The 15802-nt window shown below is 57.6% G+C and overlaps 1 protein-coding gene across 6 annotated transcripts; it reads right to left on the bottom strand.

The window, feature by feature from the left end:
- Positions 1-3747: 3747 nt before the first annotated feature.
- MZF1 (myeloid zinc finger 1) lies at positions 3748-13710 on the bottom strand. Of its 6 annotated transcripts, none has more exons than XM_029240541.1 (6): positions 13250-13710; positions 11559-12090; positions 10976-11165; positions 10411-10481; positions 10192-10312; positions 3748-5465 (listed from the first exon to the last, which is right to left on the bottom strand). In XM_029240541.1, the coding sequence occupies exons 2-6, from the start codon at positions 11952-11954 to the stop codon at positions 3928-3930; spliced, it is 2316 nt and encodes a 771-aa protein (XP_029096374.1). In that variant the 5' UTR covers positions 11955-12090; positions 13250-13710; the 3' UTR covers positions 3748-3927. The 6 variants fall into 6 exon arrangements, with proteins under 6 accessions (XP_029096374.1, XP_029096382.1, XP_029096411.1 ...); XM_029240549.1 differs by lacking the exon at positions 13250-13710 and adding an exon at positions 13003-13042; XM_029240578.1 differs by lacking the exon at positions 13250-13710 and having other exon boundaries at positions 3748-5363; positions 10982-11165; positions 11559-12980.
- Between the last annotated feature and the right edge of the window lie 2092 nt (positions 13711-15802).

Here is a 15802-nt window from a genome sequence, read left to right on the forward strand (position 1 = left end):
ACACAGGCTGACACACTTCGGAAGCGGAAAGTGGGGAGGGCCGCTCTCTGCGCGGGTCTACAGTTCCAGCGGAGGTGCCCTACGACCTTCCGCCGGCTGCGCGTGAGATGTGGGCGGGGCCAATCTCCCCTCCAATCACGGCTCAGCGTGCCTCGGCGGGGCGGGAGGAAGCGGCGCGGAGCGGTTCTGCGATTTCAGGCTGTCACCAAGGGAACCGTCAGGCGGTGAGCGGTGCCGCGAGGGCTGGTTGGGGCGGGGGGCCGGGCCCGTGGGGCGGCGGGGGCTCTGTCTCTCAGCCTGCCCGCGTCCGAATGAGGCTCCTGCCGCACGTCCCATCCAGTCGCTGAGGCGACGTGCCGCCATCATACGGACCACCAAGGGAGAAGTAGTCGCGGCGGCCCAGTTGGGCCCGCGCTGGGGGTGGGCAGGCTCAGTCCATGGCCTCCTCTTGGCGAACGACCCCGGCCCCATCCTCACCCCAGGGAGTCGGCTCTACCCCTTCGGGTCTTGATTTGGCGTCCATCCCGGCCCCAGCCAGGATCCTCAGAGGCCCTGCCCGGGTATCCTCGGCGTCTTTGGGCTCCGTGGACTGATCCCAGTGGTGTCTGTGCAGCCGCTCCCCCTCTTGCCCCTTTCCATTCTCTTTCCACCATCCCACACGCCCCTCTTCAGCCCTGTAGTTGTCCTAGCCTCACACTCCCAGCTTCGTTGACTCCCCTGAGAGCTGAGTGCTGGAGAGGCGCCGGAGTGAGGATGGGAGATCAGAAGCTGCAAACGGCTCAGGTTTGGGGCTGACAAGATTGCAGCCATCCCAGGGTTCTCAGGCTTCAGACATGGCTGGTCCTGGGACCCAGAGGGCTCTTCCAGACTCAATTTCCCTCTCCCTCTCCGTTCTTCTCATTCGCTCTGCTCTTGCTGATTATTTATTTTTGTACAGGACGTGAGGGTTGATGACCATACTGTGGTTTCCAGCCAAAGTCTCAGGGGTGGTTTCTATTGGCCAGTCTGGTCCATGTGCCCATCCCCAGGCCAGTTGCTTAGGCCCTTCCGCTAAGGTCTCATCTGGGGATGGGGAATTGGTTCCCTGGAGAGGACTAGCCAAAGCTCGACTCACGTGATCTCTGATCTTGTGGCTTCCCCACCGTCCAGTGGGGGAAGACTTGACCATGCAACAGAATGCTAGGCAAAGGGGGCCATGGTTTCCGGACCAGGGAGGAGGGGATGGCCTCATCCCCCTCATCCCCTCAACCCAGGGGGCTGGGTTGGAAGTGGTGCAGCTAAGCTGTATATTCTTTGTCACCTTCGTGGCCACTCAAGTGGCAGAGAGGCACAGGTGGTTTTGGTGGCAAAGGTGCCTGTGGCCCTTGGGCCTGCAGCCTCTTAGGATGCAACCTAGGGCTTAGCGCATGCAGAGGTCCTGAGGGAAGCTGGGGCCAGTGCCTTGGAGGGACTGGGCAGAACGTGGCGGGTGAGTTGTGAGGGTGGAAGTGCACGTAGGGTTGTTAGCGTAGCCTCTGGGAGCTGACACTGGGAAGAAAGGGTCTGTTTGGGGAACAAGGGAGCAGGAGTAGGCAGGGAAGAGAGGCTGAGTGCCGTGGGCCTCCAGGAGATGGACGGCTGGGATCAGAACAGTGCTGGGGGGTGGAGAGAAGTGGATAGATTCGGGAGGCTGGGCTTCCGGTGAGAATAATTGGATGGACGTGGCATGGGGAGGCCGGGCTTGGGAGTGAACAATATGGGCTCAGGTACAGACAGTCCAGGGACAGGCTGGCTGGGCACTGTTGTAGCTTTCTTAGATGACCAGTACTTAGGTATTCCTCTCCTGGGTTCCTCATACGGCTCTGGCCAAGTGGGGCGAAGTGGTCATTCTGTCCAAGCCCTCAGCCCTTGATGATAGTATGGTAACACTTGGGTTCTCGACCTGCAGCCACATGACTGGATTGCAGAGGTGTGCCTGGCCAGCTGCAGAAATGACCTTTTATGGGTGGCGCTCACATAGCTGTTCATGTTGACTTCTTAGAGGGCTGTTTTGGCAGGTGGGTCCATGGACTTCTCAAGGCTTCGGGTGTGGGGCCCTGGCCGGATGTCTCCATGCTTTTTATGTTTGCTGTAATTTTTCCTGTGTGGAATTTCATGTTTTTATGTAGTTGTGTCTGCACAGATTTCACTTCATAATTAACACGAAGATGATCAAAGATGAGAGCTTTCTTGTTTTCTTTGTTTCAGATTATAAAAGTCATACAAATTGTAAAAAAAAAAAAAAAAAAAATAAGCCATGTTACAGGATTTATAAAGTTCCGGCAACATTCCTCCAACCTGAGACCACTGGCTACCTCAGTGTTCATTCATGTGCCTTCCCTGATCTGATTCTCCCAGCCCCTCCCTGCCTTCCTCTCCCCTCTGATTCTACAGATTCTAGACCAGGTTTCCTAGAATCCCCTTTGTGATCAGAGAGAACCGTGAGTGCTGTCAGAGGGTCCGGGGACGCCCCACCCCTGACTGTGCCACACAAGAGTGCCCCTGCATGGGGGGCTGCTGAGTTTGCCAGACGTAGTAGATGCCGGAGTGGCTCTGGTCTTGGCTAGGGCTAGACTAGCGGGGAGGTGGGGAAAAGAGAGGAATGGGGGAGGGGAGGAAGGAGGGCTGAGGCAGGGAGCATGCCTTCTCTAGCATGTCTGTAGGAACCCTTTGGCCCGGGCTGGCTTGTCTTTCCCTGATACCAGGGCCCAAGTCTTGAGGGGATCAGGGTCACTCAAAGTGGCAGGGGCGAGTCCAGCTGCACTTCTGGAAGAAGCTTGGACATACAGGCCTAGAAGGGCTGTTCTGGAACCTCTAGGCCAAGGGCAGGCTGACACCCTCCTAGAGTGGGGTTTAAGTCCCAAGCCAGACCCTGCTGCATGAAGATGCCCTCTTTGGAACTGCCTTTCTCCATTGTCTCTGGCACTTACAGCACCCATGGGTGGAATGGGGGACTGTGTCAAGGCCTGAACAATAGGATGGAAGGGGAAGATAGGGCAAAAGAAGCAGTGGCACAGGAAGAGGTTGGAGGGTTCCAGAGACACCGGCCCTCAAGTCTGCAGGACACTGAACTGGAACTGGCAGTATCGTCCATCTTCATGAAAGCCGCTGCCAGCCGTGCTTCCTGTGACTAGTTACTGAACACACGATAGATACCTCCCACTGTGCGGGAGCCCTTAGGGGCTGTGCGTGGGGCCAGGGAGGGAGGAGAACGGCGCATGATGGCAACGATCACCAGAGGGCCGGGGGACTGGCCTGGGGCTTGCAGCCACCTGCGGGTCTCGGACCGGCTGGAGTCTGCGGGGAACAGAGGAAAGCCTTGAGAGAATATGGATTCCCAGGTAAAGCCTTGTAGCTTTTACGCCTGAGAAGTGGCCCCCTAGGTTTAAAGTTTCATGAGCGCGTGTCCTCAGGCCGGCCCTGGCACGCTGGACACCAGTTTGATGCTTCACCCCCTGATGACACCCGCTGCCAGTCCACGTCCTCATCTGGCAGTTGGCTTGGCCGGCAGACGTGTGGGTCGAAGGGAACATGGGCAAATAGTACAGGAGCGGTGGTGCAAGGAGGGCACCCCCAGATGTGGCCAGGCTCTGCTAGGGGCCACATCTGCAGGGGGCTCTGGCTCTTACAGGAATCATGTGGTTGCAAAGAAAGTGGTGGACCTGTGGGGTGGGCAGAGAGGGACCCAGGCAAGTGGGGAGGAACTGAATTGGTGTAGACCCAGACGCAGGTTCCGTGTACTGTTTATTAAGCACCTACTGGGCACCGGGCCCTAAGAGGGCTGGCTTGTACCCACGTGATCACAGGCCTCACAGCATCCCCGCGAGGTAGGTGTTCTGCAGCCCCCCCCGCCCCCCCCCCGCACGGAGGAACGAGGTGAGGGCTGAGAGGGGGTGCAGCGCGCACTGGCTACTCTGCACTGTGGACGCGCTGATGCTGGATGAGCTTGGTGCTCTGGTGGAAGCAGCGGCCACAGTCCTGGCAGGCAAAGGGCTTCTCGCGCCGGTGGGTGCGCAGGTGCTGCGTGAGCGTGGGCCGCTGGCGGAAGGCTTTGCCGCACTCGGGGCATGCGTACGGCCGCTCGCCCGTGTGGATGCGCCGGTGCTGCGTGAGGTTGGCGTGCTGCCGGAAGCTCTGGCCGCACTCCGGGCAGGCGAAGGGCCGCTCGCCTGTGTGGATGCGCTGGTGCTCGGTGAGCCGCGAGACTTGCGTGAAGCCCAGGCCACACTCGCTGCAGTGGTAGGGCTTCTCGCCGGTGTGCGTCCGCTGATGGCGAGTGAGCTTCAGGCGCTGGCTGAAGCGCTGGCCGCACTCAGGGCAGGCGAAGGGCTTTTCCCCCGTGTGCACGCGCAGGTGCTGCGTGAGCGTGGGCCGCTGGCGGAAGGCCTTGCCGCACTCCGCGCAGGCGAAGGGCCGCTCGCCCGTGTGGATGCGCCAGTGCTGCGTGAGGTTGGAGCGCTGCCGGAAGCTCTGGCCGCACTCAGCGCAGGCGAAGGGCCGCTCGCCGCTGTGCACGCGCCGGTGCTGCAGCAACACCGAACGGCGGCCGAAGCGCTCGCCGCACTCCACGCAGCCGAAAGACTTGTCGCCTGTGTGCACCGCCTGGTGCTCCAGCAGCACGGCGCGCCGTGCGAAGCTCTCGCGGCACTCGCTGCACGGGAAGGGGCCTGGGGGCTCCGGCGCGCCAGGAGGCGCCGGGGGTGCCGCGCCGGGGCCCGGGGGGTCGCCGTGGATACGCTGGTGCTGCAGCAGGTTGGAGCGCTGCCGGAAGCTCTGGCCGCACTCGGCGCAGCGGAAGGGCTGCTCGCCCGTGTGCACGCGCCGGTGCTCCTCCAGGCGCGCGCTGCGTACGAAGCCTTGGCCGCAGTCGCCGCACACGAACGGCCGCTCCTCGGTGTGCGTGAGCTGATGGCGCAGCAGGTGCGAGCTGCGGCTGAAGCTGCGGCCGCATTCGCCGCACACGAACGGCCGCTCTCCCGTGTGTATCTTCTGGTGCCTCAGCAGGTTGCTGCGTTGGCTGAACACCTTCCCGCACACGTCGCAGCGGCCACCTCGCACGGCTCCGGCGCCTGTGCTGGGGCGACCTCGACCCCGGCTCCGGCCCCTGGGGGCACGCCAGCGAGCGGCGGCCAGCCCGGGGCCCACGCCCTGGCGGGGATCGTACGTGGGGTCCTGCTCACTTCCCGGGTCGCTGGAGAGCACCAGCGCGTGTGAGAAGCCACCTTCGAGGGAGGGTGACTCGAGTCGGCCCGTGAGGCTGGCCACGCCGAGGTCCCAGGGGAGGTGGATGTGGGGGCTCACAGTGTCTGGGCCAGCAGAGATGCTGTCCATCTGGAGTGTAAACCCTGCATTGCAGAAGGGGATCCACTCATTCATGACAGAGAACCCACTTGTGCCCAGAGCCACTCCAGCCCTGCAGAAACGGCGCGAACTACAGCGACCTGAAACTGACCAAGGAGGCAGACAGAAGTGACGTGGGCAGGGGCAGGGGTTGTATATGTGCAGGCTTTCTTAAGGAGGTGACAATGGGACAGACCCTTGCAGGAGGTAGAAGACTGAAAAGCTGGGGACAGGCTTTCCAGGTCTGACTTAAGTTTGTAAAAACCGCCTTTCTGGAAGGGCTGTAGGGCAAAGGTGGGGCAGGTGGCCCTTGCACTGTCCGGGTGGGTGATGATGGTTTCCACAAATGCAGAGCTGTGGGTGGGTCTGAGGGAGGCTGGAAGTGGAGCCAACAGGAAGGGAATAGGGCAGGGGACAGAGGCAGGGAATGCAGGCAACCAGGACTTTTGTCTGCCGTGCCTTCCTTGAGATGCCACGGGACTCCCGAGGGACAGAGGGCACGCGCAGGCTGTGGGGCACAGGAGTCGGGCCCAGTCTGCCGGGAAAGGTGAACACGGGTGCCGTGGTGTGTACATGGCCTATGGAGTCCTGGGCTTGCATGTGATCAGACAGTGGTGGGTGTCTGCGGATAAAAGGAGCAGGTTCCAGCCACGCTGTGAGCACTCCATCATTAGATGCTGGGGAAGGGAGGCGATGTGAGCACAGGCAACGGAGAAGAAGGAAGTTAAAGCAAGGAGACTGGGAGACTAGCAAGGGCTTCAGTAGGTGACAGAAGACCTATCAGATGCCAAAGAAAACTCAGAAAAATTATACTGTGTCAAAGGAAATCATCTGTGCACAGCAAAAACCCTCCGAGTCAAAAGACGAATGACAAACTGCGAACTCTCCAGAGGCAAGGGACTAATTAACCAGAGTAAGGTGCACCAGTCAATCAACAAGAAAGACGGACAACCTGACAAACGTGGGGAAAGGGCAGGAAAAGAAAGGAAATGTCACGGATGCTTAAATTCCGTAAAATATGCTCAGTCCCCTCCTAGGAAGCAAAGTGCGTATTAGGGCCGTACTCGTTACCGTTTCCACACCCTAACTCTAGGAACCCAAGCATTCGTGTGCACCGCTTGCCAGCATAAACAGAAGCCAGTGTGGCAAAGTGCATAAGAATGTCCAATTTCCCACCCTCTGATCCAACAGTTCCACGTCTAGGTACTTCTCCACCAATTGTGTTCCCCCTGTGTGAAATGATCGGTGTAGGAGGTTTCTCAGTTCTCACTGAAAAGTAACCCAAAGGAATGTCAGCAGGGGCCTGGATGGATAAACAAGTGTGTCCACGGTGAGCCCCAGTGGGCTCTATGCAGCTGTCCAAAGAGGAGGGTGCTCGCTGCTGTGTGTTCAAGTGGGAAGATGCACGAAAAATGTCAAGCGTGGAACAGTGTGAAGGTTAAGCATCCACGTGTGTTTTAAAAACGGGAAATGAGTATGCACCTGAATTTGTGTTTGTTCTATGCAGAGAATCTTTCTGGAAGTACACACAAAAAACCGGTGATGTTGGCTGTTGGGGTGCAGGACCATGTGATACAGGCAGGAGAGGGGCATTCCACTGTATACTCCCTTGTGCTTTCTGAATTTTCTAACACGTGAATGTCCTAGCAATTCAAACTGTTCTCCTGATAAAAGCACTGGCTGCACAGATGTTCGGTTGAGGGCAAGGGGAGCAGCCAGGAGACCTTATGGGGAGGCCAAGGTGGCTGAGGTGAGCTGTGGTTGTCTGGGGAAGAGCGCAGCCTGAGGAAAGAATGGGGCCGCAGAGAAGGAACCCGCCGAGGAGCCTGGGGTGGAACTGCCGGTGTGGCTGGAGAGAGCAGAGAGACTGTGGGGCTGTGGGCTGAGAGAAGCAGGTCCAGGCTGGAGTGTCAGCTACACAGCATGAGGCAAGCCTGGCCAGCCAGCTGAAGACTGAAACAGCAGAAGGGGCATGTATCACATGCTACTCTCTCAGCTTCAACATGCGCGACCGACAGACAGAACATAAGAAAAGAGCTTTCAAAATACGTGGGGCAGCTCCAAAGCAAGAAAGGACGGTGAGATTCAGGAATCCAGAGCCTGGTGCATGGTGCTCTACAGTGCCAAGGCTGTGGAGACTGAGGATGAGAGCCAGGCTCTGTCATGAAGTTGGGGGTTGAGGACATAGCCTGGGTGAGCCCAGTCCATCCATGGACCTTTTGCTTTCAGTGAGGCTTCAGAGGTATCGCCACTGAATGGCTAGGGGCCCAGATGAGCCTTCCAGTTGAGTTATGATGGACCCTGTGGCAGTCCCTCACCCAGGATGATGCTTAGGGCAGGGACAAACAAGAAGCCCCCAGAGCTGAGCAGGGCAGGCTGTCCACAGTGCACCCAGTGGGAGCATTCACACCCAAGGAAACCAAGCTAACTAACAAGGCCGGAAATAACATAAGGTACTTGCAAATTCTCAAAGGATGGATCAGTATCCACAAAACAAGGACGCTATGAAAAAAGAATGAGTTTGGATCCTTATTGATAAAAAACAGCAAATGGGGACTTCTGGGGAATAATGGTATCTATTTAAATTTGTTTCATTGTGAAACAACATTAAAAACCACCATAAAGGTTTTGTTTTGTTTTTTCAAGGCATAAAATCCACAGGGATGAAGAGAAGAAGAGAGGAAACAAACAAATCCCTGATATTTTCTACTCTGGAAAGCAAAATGGGCAAATGGTAACTGTGCAGCAGACTGGAGAAGGCAAATAGTAAGTCAGCAGTGGGGAAGACTGAAAGAAATCAACCCATTTTACCCCAGACGTTGAAAAGTTCAGGAGCTGGAGGTACCAGGTACCTCTGGCCACACAGGTGAAGGGGCAGGGGCACCAGGCGGGCTAAGGAAGCTGTTTCAGAAGCTGAAGCTGAAGCTGGGCAGGGCTACTGCAGGGAACAGCCCTGGGTCTGTCTGCACAGAATTCTGAGGAAGCGGTGGGCAGTGCTGTAGCTGTGACTTTTGGACCTCCTCTCGCTTCCTGGCAAAGGGCTGGGTTGAGGGCGGGAGAGGACCCTGAGGGAGTCAAGGGAGTTAAGGGAAGTCACACTGGGCGCCGCGACGCTAGCCTCTCTCCCGGGATGCTGGCAAGAGGCTAGGAGTGCCTTCTTAGAACACTCAGAGGAGAGAACTGAAGATCCTCACAGCAGGGGTGCCTTCAAGCAGCCCAGCCAGACTGCCCTACGAGTGCTTCAGTGGCATCCACTCATGCTCCACCCACCCACTCACGTTTCCCAAGAAGTGAGTCTCCTCCCCTCCCAGCCCTGATTTGTTGTCCTGGCCGATAAGACCCTCACCCATCTGCTCAGAGCTGCCAGAGGGACCAGAGACCACACTGGGAGAAGAAAGCTTAAAAAACAAGTTATTGTTATCCTCAGAGAAATAAGGAAAGATGTTACAACTGTAAGAATAACAGAAAGTGGTTTAAAAAAATGAACGTTCAGGGAAAGAAGACACTCCTGGAAATTAAAACTCTGCTAGCAGATATGCAAATCTCAAAGGAGGGTCTGGAGGCTATAACTGAAGACATTTTCCGGAAAATAGAGCAGAAAGAAAGGGATGGGGAAATCGCAGTGAAGAGAACATTGGAGGATCTGTCCTAGAGTCCAATAACCAAGTAACAGGCATTCCAGAAACAAGAGAACAGAACAATGGAGGGGAAGGAAATCAAAGAAACAATGCAAGCCAGTTTCCCACAACTGAGAAATGTGAATTTCAAATTTTAAGGGCTCACCAACAGTGGTGATAAAAAATGTTTTGACCCAGTTTCACAGCAATTAAAAAAAAATGTTTTGAGACAGAGTTAATAAAAAGAATTCTTCAGCCAAAATTCAGTGTAATACAAATGTGTTTCAGATATGGACCATAGCTCAGAACTTTACTTCCCACACCAGAGTTCACAGGAAGATTCACCAGAACAAGGGGGTGGGACTTCCCGGGTGGCACAGTGGTTAAGAATCCGCTTGCCAATGCAGGGGACACGGGTTTGATCCCTGGTCCGGGAAGATGCACATGCTACAGAGCAACGATGCCCGTGTGCCACAACTACTCAGCCTGCGCTCTAGAGCCCGCGAACCACAACTACTGAGCCCGCGTGCTACAACTACTGAAGCCCATGTGCCTAGAGCCCGTGCTCCGCAACAAGAGAAGCCTCTGCAATGAGAAGCCCGCCCACAGCAACAAAGAGCAGCCCCCGCTTGCCGCAACTAGAGAAAGCCGGCGCGCAGGAACGAAGACCCAACGCAGCCCCCAAAATAAAATAAATAACAAGGGAGTAAACCAACATAGAGAAGGGGTCCAGGGAACAGGGAGCCTGGCCGACGGCAGACCATTGTAGGCTGTGTGGCTGAGGTGGACAGCACAGGGCATCTGGCCTGAGAGCAGGGTACCGCTCTGTCTTGCCCAGGCCCCACCCTGTGTCAAGGTCCCCCCTGTCTGCCCACCCTGTCTACTAACCTGCTGTCCCTCTCTGCCCCGCCCCCCAATCAGTGGGATGCAAGCCCAGTACCCGGGGGCCATCCAGGGTGCCGGGGCTGGGAGCGGACGTGGGGAGCACAAGTCCTGCTCTCAGGAGGTTTTACTGGGGGCGGGGAGCAGCAGCTGGAGGGGCCATGAGGTTAGTGGGGGGCTTGGCTCTCGCGGGCAGGAGATGCTAAAGCAGGTTGAACGCTGCAGGCAATGGAGGAGCTCGGGGAATGCCGGAGTAAGGGGCCCACCTGAGCAGGGCCAGGAGTGGGATGGTCAGGGGTGGTGCTGCCCGTGTGGAGGGCCCCACATTACTCACCCGGGGAGAAGATGCTCCCAGCTTCCTCCTGCCACAGGGCCTCAGGGTGCTCCGTCCATGAGGACCCCTCAGGCCCAGTCTCACTATGGGGAGAGGCCTGGCCCAGCGCCACGCCACAGCCCTGAAACCACAGTGGTCACTGCTCGCCTGTGTCTGGCTAGGCCCAGGGAGGGACCTACCCAACCCCCACCCACTGAGGCTCCCAGAGCAGGGGCTCACCTGGGCCTCCTCAGGTAGGACAGTGGAAGTGGCCTCCTGGGGGTTGGTTAGAGGCCCAGAGTCCAGAAGCTCTGGAGAGGAAGGGTGGGGTCAGGCAGCTCCAGGGGCTCCCCACCCTGCTGCCCTCTTCAGTGGTGTGCCAGGTGCTGGGGTCCAGGTGGGGTGAGACCTGGGTGTAGACTTGGGGCTGGGCATGTCAGGGGGGCTCTAAGTGTCCACACAGGAATGGCAGAGAGTGTGGGTGGGCATGTCTGGCACTTGCCTGGGAGGCGTATGAGAGAAGGGAATGCTCCCCAGCACTTTGGGGTCCTCCCTCAGCTGTGCCCACCCATACTCCAGCCTTCTGTCTGCTCTCGAGCAATCGGCTAATGTCCCCCAATGGATCTCCTCAGGGAGTGAACCCCACATGCCTCCCACACCAGGAAACCCCAATAGCCAGCTCCATGCCAGCTGAGAACATGGAAGGAGCCACAGTGGTGACAGTCAGGCTTGGCATGCGAGGGATAATGACGGCCACTGGCTGGGCGGGATGTGGGGACCACCAACGCATGGGCACGTTACCTACCCTCACCTGGATCCTCTGTAACCCCAGGCTCCTCTTTCACCCATAGGCCCAGTGACGACTCCTGTGTGGCCCCACGGGGCATCTCAAGTCCAGGTTCTGGAGTCCGAGGTGTGATTTGAGGGAGGGGCTGGAAGTCGGAGGGCTCCATCTTCTCTGATAGCACCTCCTGGCCTTGCACCTGGACTGTGACCTGGGGAGGTGCCCCCCACCATCAGGAGCTCAGGTAGGGAGTTCATGGGCATCCACCCTATCTTGGGACCCCAGGGGTCCTGACTGACTAGGTCCTCTAAGGACCCATGTCCACCAGGGACTGAGCAAGGAGCAAAGGGACCACCTGCAGTTGCTCTCCTGCTGCTGACACCCACCCTCTCTCCCCACCCTGCATCCCTTGTCCATGCCTCTAGGTGATGGAGGGATGGGCCAGTGATGCTGGCCCTGGAACCCCGTCTGCCCTCACACAAGGTCTGCTGCAGGTGACCACTTCCAAACCACAAGGGACCAGTGTCTGGCTGAGCATGGCACCTCCCAGGGAGAGGCGGAGATGCATACTGTTCCAGCCCCGACCCCAGGGCCACTGACTCACCCATCTCCGGGGCCCTCCTGGCTCCCGGCGCAGGCCCTCGACCAGGGCAGCGGCCTCCTCAGGGCTACCTGGCTGCTGTCCCCGCACGCGGGCCTGGACCTCGGGGGGCAGCGCGCCCAGGAACTGCTCCAGCACCAGCAGCTCCAGCATCTGCTCCTTGGAGTGCACCTCGGGCCGCAGCCACTGGCGGCAGAGTTCACGGAGCCGGGCCAGCGCCTCGCGGGGACCCACTGCCTCCTCATAGTGGAAGTGCCGGAAACGCTGTCGTGCAGCCTCTGGGCCGGGATCCCATGGGGCGGCTTCACCCTCCTCCTCAGACTCCTCCAGCTTCACTGTGATGGGCCCCTCATCTTCTGGGGGTGCGTGGCCCGGGGAGCCCAGAGCTGTGGGCCTCATTGGAAAGACCAGGCTGGAGCTCTGAGGCCAGTGTCTCCCCCTGGGGGAGGAATGGGATGAGGCTGCTGCGATGAGGACAGTGGTGACAAATGGTTACTGAGAGCCTACTGGATGCTGTGCTGTTGAATCCCGAGACCTGCCAAGTGGAAGGAGGATGAGGAAACTGAGGCACAGAGGCAGTCCCGTACCAAGGACCTGTGGGGCTGGTGAGCCCTCGGTGAGCCTCTCTAGCTGGGCCTGTGCAGAGTCTCTGGTAGCCCCCTGTTCCTGGGCTGCTTCTTAGGCCCAGAAGGCACCTCGTCTCTCCCCCAAAGCCCACGCTTCTTCTACATGCACCACCTAACCCCTGCTCTGCATCCCTCTCTCTACCAGGTGAATGCCACCTACAACCTCCACTGCCTGGGCATCTACACCACTACCACCCCTCCCCCACCAACGCCAGTCTATCACTGCAGCGTCCACTCTCCCGCCTTGTCTGTCAGACCACTCCCCTCCCAGCGCGGTTTCACAGCGCAGCCTGACTGCACCTGCCCCACCCCACACCTGTGCAAGGTCACCTGTATGGCCCAGCACCCAGACACCATTCTCCCCCCATTCAGCCCCGTTCTCTGAGCCCGACTTATCACAACACGCAATGCCCCACTATCTCCTCCGTTTCCTGATTTAGGTGGGACTAGGAGGTAACAGGGGAGTTTTCAGAGGGGAGCTACAAAGGAGCCGAGACCACTGGACTCGGAGCCTGCAAGGAAAGTCGGAGATTCTGCCCAGCCTATTTGCCACGTAACCTCGGCTTGTCGCTGTGCCACTGTGAACCTCCGTTTCCCCCACCCCCACCACACTCGCGCTGCTCCTTATGCAACTGGAGGTACAGTGCAACCTTTGTAGAGAGATCTGAGTTTATTAAGGAAGTGGATTCGATTTCGAGGGCCGCCTGATCCCGTGGGTCTAACCTTCGCTCCTCAAGGTTCCAAGTCAACCTGAAACCCCAGGAGACAGCTGGGCCTCCGTAATCTGGCCGGCCCTGCGGAGCTCCCTGAACTACATTTACCAGAAGCCTGGGCGGGCACCTTCTGCTTTAGGGAGCCGGGACAGGTCCGGGTGCCGCCATGGCAACTGGGGGCGGGGACTCCAGATTCTGTCGCCGTGGCAACGCGCAGTGATTGACGAGCCGCGCGCGACAGCGCTGGGCCCGGCCACGGGGGGCACCCAGGCCCCTGTCCTACGCTCCCGATCCCGCTGGGCCGCCGCCCCCGTCCCCGCCCGAACCTTCCCGGTTGAGGGGCCCCCGCCCTCACCTCCGCGCTCAGCGGGCCGCTCCGCGCTCCTGAGCATGCGCACTCGCCGACCTTCCCTCCCCGGCCGGACTATGTCTCCCAGAACGCTCCACGCACCAGCCGGAAGCGCCGCCTTGCCCGTCCCCCACCCTCGCCTCAGTTTCCACCCTCCTCCCGCTGTGCCCCGGGGCAGCGTTGTTCGCAAAGATCGGGTCACACTCCGGGCCGCGTCTTCCCGCGCTCCCAGCCTCAAACCCAGGCGTCCAGGCGCCCGTCGATGCGAGCAAGCTTCTCAGGGGGCAACGGGCGGCCGCACCGCCTTCCCAGCCGCTCATGCCGCCACCAAGTCTCCCTGAATTCTCTACGGGGCTTCCGGGGATTAGCAGGGCTCTGCACCAATCACGGCCCTCGCCAGGACGCCGTCAGCCCCCTGTCTCCATGGCAACCCCCTGTGGAGACCCGGCCACCCCTTCCACCGCCCTCAGGACCGCAAGCGAGCCTCTCCCACTTTCGCCTTGGAGAGAGGCTCGGCCGGCTCCTGTCCGGGAGGAGGTCAGCCAGTCCTCCGCGCGCGTGCGCGGCGCGATGACAGGTTTTTTTTTTGTTTTGTTTTGTTTTTGTTTTTTTTTTTTTGCGCTCGTGGGCGGTAGGCGGGCCCGGGCGTCTTCATGGTAACCAGTGGGCCGTGCAGGCGGTTTCCAGGGCAACCCTGGGTACCGGCCGGCGTCTGAAAAGAGGATGGGAGAGGTAGGCTGAGGGCAGAGATGCGGAGCGAGAGAGACAGGACAGACAGACACAGACTCGGGGGCGGGGAGAGTTGTGAGGAGAGACAGTGGAAGTAAGTGAACAGACACAGGGACAGAGACACGGGCAGGACAGAAAGAGACCTAGGTCAGAGAGTCAGGGCTGGGCAGACATGTGTGTCAGAAGTTAACAAGAGGGAGAGCGATCAGGGCGGGATGGAGAGGAAAGGAGAGACAAAGATTTACAGCGACAAGACGTGCAGCTCGAGATTCAAGGGACAGACAAGGATCAGGAGTACAGAAGCAAGAGGGGAGAAAGGGACAGACATTAGAGATACAGTAAAGTGGATCGAGAGTTTTTAAAGACTCAGAGAAGGGTGACAGCAAGAAGAGAGAAAGACGGAGCGAGAGGGACACATGTTAAGAAAACTTATTCAAAACTTGCCATTAAGAGAAAAAAAGATGACTGGAAGAACTAGCACCGTCTCTACCAAGCCTGCTTCAGGTCATCTGATTCCCTAAGTGAAGCAACTTTTTTTTAAGTTAACTGCTTTTGATCAGAGTCTAGATACTGTGAAGTTAGATGCTAACGAGTAAAAGGTTGATAGGTTGTAAATGCTTTCTGTCCAGTAGAGAAGAGTACCCCAAGTTTTTTGTCACCCAGTAGGACACTAAGCAGGACACTAAGATGCCTGCCCACTGCCCCATGGGGCACTACCGATCCGACTTAGACTTTTATTTCACTGTTCGTTCTTTCACCCTTTCTGTTGTTCCTTCTCTCTCATCTTCCCGGAACCACCTGTGTCATCCTGCTAGTTGCCACCGGAGGTAAATAGATATTTGACGTGTGCTCACGGAGTTTGTTTTTAGCTGTTTCGAAAATTATATTTTGACAGTCTAAAGGGAACCATTTCTCCGGAATGGGGGACAGACAGGGAGAAAGAGAAAACAGTGAGACAGACCCAGGAAAGGAAAGGAGGTAGCGAGGATGGTGGGAAAGAAAGAGACCAGGTCCAGGCGCGGAGGCTCCGGTGGGCCTCGCAGTGAGCTGGGCCCTGACTCATCCCGCGTGGGGAACGCGAGCCTCAGCCGGGCCTGAGGGTGACCCTCGGGGCGGCTGGTCCAGTCATGGCAGACTACTGGAGGTCACAACCAAAAAAATTCTCTGATTACTGCAGGTGCTGGATTGCGGACAATAGGTCTAGTGTTGAAGTTCATGAAACAGGAAAGAATCATAAGGAAAATGTGGCAAAGAGGATCAGTGAGATTAAACCGAAAAGGCTGTATAGGGCAAAGGAAGAAGAGAAGGCATCAAAGGAGTTTGCTGCAATGGAGGCAGCTGCCCTGAAAGAATACCAAGAGGATTTGAAAAGCCTTGGCTTAGAGTCAGAAACTTCAGAGCCAAGCATATCACCAGTAACCAGCACTATCCCATCCGCCTCTGCATCAAATCAGCAAAAGAAAAAAAGAAAAAAAAAGACCCTTCAAAGGGCAGATTGGTAGAAGGCATAACCTCTGAGGGTTACCATTACCATTATGATCTTATCACAGGAGAATCTCAGTGGGAGAAACCTGAAGGATTTCAAGGAAATTTTAAAAAGACGGCAGTGAAGACTGTTTGGGTAGAAGGTTTAAGTGAAGATGGTTATACCTATTATTATAATTCAGAAACAGGGGAATCCGGATGGGGAAAACCTGATGATTTCATTCCACACTGTGGCGATCTGCTTTCTAGTAAAGTCAATGAAAAGTCACTTGGTACCCAAGAAGAGTCCAAATCATCAGATTCACGTTGTGATTCTGATGTGGAACACCAAGCAGAAAAAGGTGG

This window comes from Monodon monoceros, unplaced genomic scaffold (assembly GCF_005190385.1).
Source record: "Monodon monoceros isolate NGI ecotype Baffin Bay Population unplaced genomic scaffold, NGI_Narwhal_1 Super_Scaffold_10, whole genome shotgun sequence".
Classification (NCBI taxonomy): domain Eukaryota; kingdom Metazoa; phylum Chordata; class Mammalia; order Artiodactyla; family Monodontidae; genus Monodon; species Monodon monoceros.